Genomic DNA, 7,547 nt, shown 5'->3' on the forward strand with positions numbered 1-7,547 from the left:
ATGATATTCTCTAACATGATGATCAAAAGCAAGACAAAAGAAGTCTCTGAACCATAAATCAACCACTAAATGTTCTGGTTTAATAACAACTGGTATTTCAACGGTCCTCTTCATCATACTGGTCACATTTTAAAACCATAAGACACAGACAACATCTAAGACATGAAAAGTTATTGACTTTGACGCTGGCATTTTTGTTGTGGTATACCAACCGCTGTTAACTTTTATCTTAATGAAGTGTTTGAGACAAAGGAATTACGATTGCATGATTCTACTTAAATGCCCTACATATCAGTGTAGCAGGAACTTTTTACATTTTCTGTCAATTTTACCTAAAAGTTGAGTATCCTTAACTTTTTGGGAGTACTGTGTATTTGTTTAAATCTTACATATTTCACATTTTGCTTGAATCTTGAAACTGTGAAAAGGATCTTGGCGTTGGCATTATGTACCATTTTAGCATAACTATGCTGTTTCACTGAGGCAGCATGGGCTGAAAGTATTTAAATTGATATCTTTACTCTAAAATATACTATGAGGACCTGAATCAGTGCTGCTTTATGTTTGCCAGCTCCTCCCTTCCTCTGCCAACAAAACCCCCCTGACTCCAACACCAGCCAAATTAGTATGCAGGACTTGAGACTGGTTTATAAGAGAAATGCTGCCACCTAGTGGCCAAATCTGTCTTTTTTCAACCTCTCGTCAGCAGCCAAAAAAAAACACAGCACCTTAGATTAAATCAGAAATAACATTTATTGGAAGAAATAAAGCCAAAAAATAATATTGAAGCGAAAACCCACAAGCCCTGATGAATATATTAATAACAGCGACAACTGTAATCCGCTCCAGCCACCTGGAGACCTTCAACAATATGAAACAAGTAGAGAAAAAAGATAAACTGTTCCTAAACTGCAGATTTCTTCTTCATCAATAGCTTTCCTTTGGGTTTGAGTAAAAGAGATTTTTTGTGCTCTTCTGTTCGTTTGGCCTCTTCCTGCTTCTCCTCCCAGGTCTGTATTCCTCTGTCTATCTCCGAGCTCAGCATCACAATACGTCTCTGTGAAAATACATTGGAGAATGGAGGATTAAGAGGGATGACTAAATAAAAAAAGAGGAAAAAAGCATTTATTGTGATACTTACAGATAAATCTTCTCTCTCTTGCCTTCTTTTCAGCTGGCCCTTCATTGGAGGTGCTGGTCGTCCATCTGCGCACAAATGTGACACTGAATTTTTAAAATATAATGTACAACAAGCGGACCAGATAAAGAAATTTCTTCCAAAACCATTTACAAATGGTGAAGCTGAAGCCTAAATGAGCAAGTTGTTGGGTAGTTTTTGTTGTCTGTGATAGTGGGCTGGCATGGAAATGCAATTTATAAAAGTTTGACAGGTGTTGTAACATTTTCACATTTGCAACAGCTTGTACAATATTTAAGTAAAGAAATGCACTTGAAGCAGATAAAAATGCATGCTCTGATAAATACCTGCAAAAGACCAATCTGGCAGATCTGTCAATGGTCCATATTCTGTGCCGCTTCTAGAGAGCCCATGTCTGCAAGCAAATGCACACAGGTTACAGCCTCTCTGCAAATTAAACTGATTTTTTTGTGTAATTGATAGATGCACATTTAATTTTATGTAACTTAAACTCAGACAATTGCAACAAATAATGGTGAGGGCGTTTTGCACTGTCAAAACTGTAACATTGTGTATAATATTGCAAAAGCTACAGACAAATGGAGCAGAAACTCCTGAGAGTATGGCTTGGCTGTTATATACACGAAGACAGAATTCACTGGTTATTAAACAGAGTTGATCCTTTTCGGGATGTCGTCCAGGTGTTTAATTAATAAATACACCGAAATTACTCAGCCGAATTTTAGGTACGTTGTTGGGAAGCTGCAAAACGAGAGTAATTTAAAATAACTCCAATTTCAGAGCAAATGTAAATTACTTTCTTCAAAATAGTGAAAATGCGCATGGATCTCGGCGGAGGATATAAACTTACTCTTTTCTCCATTTCTCTCCAGCTTGTACTCCACATGTTGTGCTGAACTGTCGGCTAGAATGCCTCAACACTTCAAAAACAACAAAAGAAACGATGTTATGACACGTGACACCACAGAAAATTAAGAGCATACCTTTTAACACATCTTGTGGCGTTTGCGAGCACATATGATAACCCTGATTTAAAAACTGTTAGCAGTCAACCCAAATGTTAGCATCACCGTTAGCATTGTTAGCCTACAATAGTTATTTGTAAATACAGTTAACACTATTACAAACTCTGTTACAACATAAACAGATGGTAACGTACAATGTTGTCCGCATTAGCAGTTAATTAGTCAACACACAAAAAATGTTTGGTGGATAACCTCTGTCTCACCTGAGCAGCACAACGTCCTGACGGGGGCCGCCATGTTGGCTGAAGATTTCTGATTTGACCACCAGGCGGCGCCAAAGTTACACTGATGTCTTGTTAGGGGTTTTGTTTTTTGCTTTGTCTACAGAAGCTTAATACATGTATTTTTCATTTTTTGTAGCTTTGTACCTTTACTGTACTCAATTAAAGAACGAAATATAGTAAAAGGGAAAGTTACCTGTTACTCAGAATAAGCTGTTACAACCTTTCTGGCTCATTAAACCATGTAAGCCAGACCTCGAATACCACTGTGCTGCATGTTTTAGGTGTTTTCCTACTCTTGGCACACCAGATACAGACTAATGGCCCTCCCCATCTAGTTTTTTGCAAGCTTGTTAAAGAGCCATTCATTGCAGCCAGAAATATCAGAAACAGTGGTACTTAAGGTGCAGAATGGAGAAACAATTGTAAACTGTTGCCAGAATATGTGATTTGTAATTTTTCTAATAAAGTTAAACTATTTCTTAAGCCATTTATTCCATTTAAATTACACTCTTAAAGGTCAACTTTTGATTAGGTCAGAATGAAAGTAATGTTTGTCATCTTTATGACCCGCCGTTTTCTGCTGATCTAAGTGATATGTGGTACTCTTGGAAGAGCAACACACTAAAAATGTGATGATCTCATGTTCCATGAGATCATCACATTTCTTTAAATGAATCTCACCAACAGTGTATAAAATAGCTTCAGCAGAATAATGCAACACAAGCATTAATATGAAAATGTTGATCCAAACAAATCATATTTCACACAAGGAAACTGTAAATTTTCACTAAGCTCTCTAAGCATCTAATTTTAAATGTTGAACATAAGAAATTAATTTGCAGCATCAGGAAGAGTTTGAAAGTCCATCCTGGTCTAATACTCTGTGCACCCAAGTATGATGTGGAAAGTTAAAGACTCCAGTGAACAAAAATATTGAAACTGGATTTTACAGTGATGATTGAGGCATCCTGTGTCCACAGAAGAAAGAAAAAATTGTTCATGTAACTTATAACATTACGATTGCTGAATTGAAACTAACTGTTTGGTATGAAAATCTAAACCAGCGGGTACAACACCAAAACGTCCATATCAAAGCATTCAAGTCTTCTAACTGAGACTTGTCAAACTGTGATTGTTGCACAGGTAGGAAGGAGGCTTTGCTTTCTCTGATACATGTAAAAAAAAAAGGGTTCTACTATTATTAAATCAGACCTGATATTTTCTGCATTATTATTGTGCTACTTGAACATGCAAAACTGCTGTTACCTTTAACTAATTTAGTTTATGTTGGACTCACAGGATACATTTTCCCAAATAAATATATGCTCAAACAAACTGCCACTTAACGGCCAAAAGCAGAGGATGATAATATCTTTGTTATTATAACATTATTATTATAATGCATTAGTTGCTGGTTACAGTTACCGGATATTTGAGCCTATAAAAGAGTTGGCCATGTGTAATCTGTTGTGTGCGATGTAAAACAAAAATCCAAACATGAGTAGCAGCCTGGGGGCTTTTGTAGAACAAAGGTGTAGGTGTAAATAAGGACTGGTTGTATGTCACCTGGGTGCAACAGTTGGGCTAATATGCAGGCTTATTGAGACAGACACAAAAGTATTTTTCACTTAACTTCATAAGTCAAAATATATTGGATGGAGGGCTGTTTTCTTCTTTGTTCTTTGATTTATGTGGGTCTATTAACACCATCTGACAAGGTGATGAATTCCTTTTTTGCTGAGGTCTAGTTCCTGCCGATAAAAACATGCAGTTTAAGGTGAAACACTGCAGGCAAACAAACTTGTTTTTTTTTTTTTTACCACATAGGTTGAATTGTGGGAATTTGGCCTGTTTTGTTTTACAACATTTTGTTTATTTGAGGTGTAAACATACATGTATAGATTTAACAGGATATTGGCTCACTTTTATAATTAAACTAAAAAACTGGGACTGACAACATCTCTGAGTTATGTAGGTTTACTAGTAAACAGTGGCTTTAATTTGAAACGCATAGAATTAAAATTCATTATTTTAATTGGTATCTACTAACACATACAAAAATACCATTTGAATAATCAGCGTGAAAGTTTTCATGCTGATTAGTTAAAACATTCATTCTTTTTATAAGTAATATATCCCCCTAGAAAACAAAGCTCATCATAAAGTAACTGTCTTTTAGGGTTATGATGTGTGTGTTTGACCTCTTATACGTTGAGGCCTGTTTATGGAGATTGATATAAAGTGCAATATTAAATACTTAGCATTTAGTTTTGATTGACAACCTGTCATGTGCTATGTGCACATTCACCCTTTGATTACCTTCAAAGCAATTGAACTGCAGGCAGAGCTGGGGACAGATGGAGGTGTAGCTACTTCATGTGACTGTCTGTAAACATGAGTGCTACTAGCCCAGTATTGACGTAGCACAGACGCTCTCGCAGCTTTGCAAAGTATTGTTTTTGTATGAGCTGCTTCGACACTAAGCCCTGAAGAATTTCTCTGTTAGCTTTTCAGACAAGTTCCCACTCGCCGCCTGAGGTGAGCGCAGTCTAGGCACAGTTTGCCGAGGCTGTGGCTGGGACTCCGGTGAACTGTAAGGCCGCGAAGGGCTCCATGTGAAGAGGGCTCAGGGGCACACATAAAGCCGACATGCCTATTCAAACACGCCAGGCCAAACAGAGTCTACTTTATCAGGGCTTTGTTGTGTTATGGTGTGTCCGTTAACTGCCACAAAACGGCCGGAATCACATCTGACTAATGCTGGCCAGCCCTGAAATAGTGGCGGGATGTTTACTCAGTATCGTCCTTGGAGAACTTAGACACGCCGCAAAAATTCACCAGACTCACTCTTCACCGTGTCCTTCCGCACATTCCACAGGCTGGTGGTACAATAAAGTAGTGCCTAAATCACCCATGCTGTTCAAAGTAATATGACTCAGTTACAATGAAAAGCCAACTATTCTATAATGAAAAAATAGGTTAAAATGTTATCTTACTAACCATTAGTGTGGCTAATCAGAGTAAAACAAATTAGACCCCTATGTATTGTTGTGTAAATGCCACATTAAGGTTAATAATGATTTGCAAAGTAACCTGTATATTCAGATGGCAACTAAGGAAGCAGACTAAAAGATGAGGCATGTCCCTGTAACTTGTAGAAGAGTTCATGTGTCCTATAAAAACAGAAATACAAGAGGCCTACTTCAAAATGCCACTTTGGTGTTAGTAAAAGTTGGCCTATGTGATGAAATCAAAGAAAAAATATTTATATTGTTTGTTTACTTTGATTGTGTCAAGAAACAGTCACATCTGTAACATGAGATGAATCACAATAAATATTAACCTAACAGGAAGCCACTTACAGAGCTGCTCAAGGCCAAGTAAAGCCTTTATTTTTAGGTCCTGAGGCAAAATTAAGTTATGGCTCCCTATTGATCCATCGCCTTCATTAGTAAAGACATGACAAGACAAGAAAATCAGGAGGATATTGATATTTGTTTGTGGCTGTTAGTTTGTGGTATTTTGTTTAATCAAAATATTCTTCACAGTATAAACTATTATGTGAGAGTACATCCAAGAATAATTGTAATACAAAAATCTAAACTATATTGGCTAAAGATTGATAGTCTTGGGAGATCATTTGTATTTCAAATGTTCTAAGTCAGAATGAAAGCCTCTGAAGATCTATCATGTGTGGTGGATATATGTATAAAATATTAAGCTCTAAAAACCAATTCCTTTGTCCTTGCTTGCCACATTAAAAAATAAATATTTTGTTCCTTGTTTCACGTCACTTTAGTGAAATGTGTGACTTGTGCAGCATCCCCTCATAACTGCATGCAGCCTTTATTCATATTAAATAAGTGGATAAGATCACTTATAGCTTTCCTCTCAGTTTCATAGCTGAGTATTTACAGGGGTTTAATCATAAATACTAAGAAAATAATTAGAAGCACTGCCCTTTATGTTCTACCACAGTTTTGACCAAAATCAGTTGTTAGCCCCATAACTTCGTCTATGTAGCTGATTTAAAACAAGAGTGCAATGAGTTATTGCTATGATTACAAACCATCTACATAACATTATCTCTCCATAACATTATTCTGTTTGTGTTTTATTACATAACCTCAGGCATATAGCCTGTTTCAGTATAGGTTTGTACTTTTGTTTGCACAACAGCAAATACCTACATACCAGGTCATGAGAGTCTTGGAACCTACTCCAATAAATCTATTTGATGCATTATCTGGCAAAGTGGGATATATTTTAATATCTTTAACTCGCTGGTAGAAATTGAAATACTTTATTCACCTAAGCACATGGATTTGTGATGTTCACTTCTTAATGTATCATGTATTACAGTATAGAAATAAAATTAATTTTGCATAATGACTTTAGAGATAAATGCAGTGAGTATCTGTGGAAGTGCTACTTAGTTAAAGGCTGTTATTACCACTTCTGCAATTTTATAGTTTAATAGCAGGCTTTTTTTTTATAGCCTTGGATAGTTTGAAGTCTTCATTTTAAAAGGCTCTGAAGAACTGTTTTCTCCAGGTTTGTTAGCTGTTAACTGTACAACCTGCTGCTGAAAGCTTCTAAAATATCTACAAAACAGATTTTAGTTGACTTTTTTTTAGGCAACAGTCCCAATGTGTAAAGTTAATATTTGTAACCATTTAAAGAGTGTTAAGAGCAGGTCCCGTTGAATGGTCACATCTCTAAAGGAGTTTTGCGTATGAATGACGAAACAGCCATGGCTGGTGGAAAGGTGTTCCGGCCTGCTGAGGGAAACGAGCTGCCGCTGACTGATAAAGGATAACTGCGCGTCAATGTGAACAAACTAACTACACGCGACACACCGGTATGTCGATAATTCAGACTTCAACATAAAAGCAAATTCGACAACGCGTTTAAAAAACATGCTACAAAATAAGCATTATGGGTGTTACTGTCAGAAAAAGTAACTTTATAACAAAAAAACAAATATAGTTTTATATGTCAAACTAAACTTAAGTTATAGAAGATTTTCAAGATTTTCTGTTAGTTTACTTGTGAGCGTAGTCAATAGGGTTGTTAATGTTGAAACGCCATAACCGGAACTAGTTAGCCGCTGTAGCTAGCTTAAAAGTGAGTAAAAAA

The 7,547-nt window shown here is 36.5% G+C and overlaps 1 protein-coding gene across 1 annotated transcript; it reads right to left on the reverse strand.

Moving 5' to 3' along the window:
- Positions 1-734: 734 nt before the first annotated feature.
- mrpl52 (mitochondrial ribosomal protein L52) lies at positions 735-2,488 on the reverse strand. Its single transcript, XM_041986075.1, has 5 exons — positions 2,388-2,488; positions 2,010-2,079; positions 1,486-1,553; positions 1,142-1,206; positions 735-1,057 (listed from the first exon to the last, which is right to left on the reverse strand). Exons 1-5 carry the CDS (start codon positions 2,419-2,421, stop codon positions 905-907), a joined length of 390 nt encoding a protein of 129 aa, XP_041842009.1. The 5' UTR covers positions 2,422-2,488; the 3' UTR covers positions 735-904.
- Positions 2,489-7,547: the final 5,059 nt, after the last annotated feature.

The sequence above is a fragment of the Melanotaenia boesemani genome, chromosome 5 (assembly GCF_017639745.1).
Source record: "Melanotaenia boesemani isolate fMelBoe1 chromosome 5, fMelBoe1.pri, whole genome shotgun sequence".
Classification (NCBI taxonomy): Eukaryota; Metazoa; Chordata; class Actinopteri; order Atheriniformes; family Melanotaeniidae; genus Melanotaenia; species Melanotaenia boesemani.

Bases quoted from the DNA above. Each gene is read 5' to 3' on its own strand.
- mrpl52 (XM_041986075.1), bottom strand. From the start codon at position 2,421: ATGGCGGCCCCCGTCAGGACGTTGTGCTGCTCAG. The intron at 2,080-2,387 runs GTGAGACAGAGG...TTGTTTTTGAAG, and splicing joins CAGGACGTTGTGCTGCTCAG to TGTTGAGGCATTCTAGCCGA. The intron at 1,058-1,141 runs GTAAGTATCACA...GTATTTTCACAG, and splicing joins AAGAGAGAGAAGATTTATCT to AGACGTATTGTGATGCTGAG.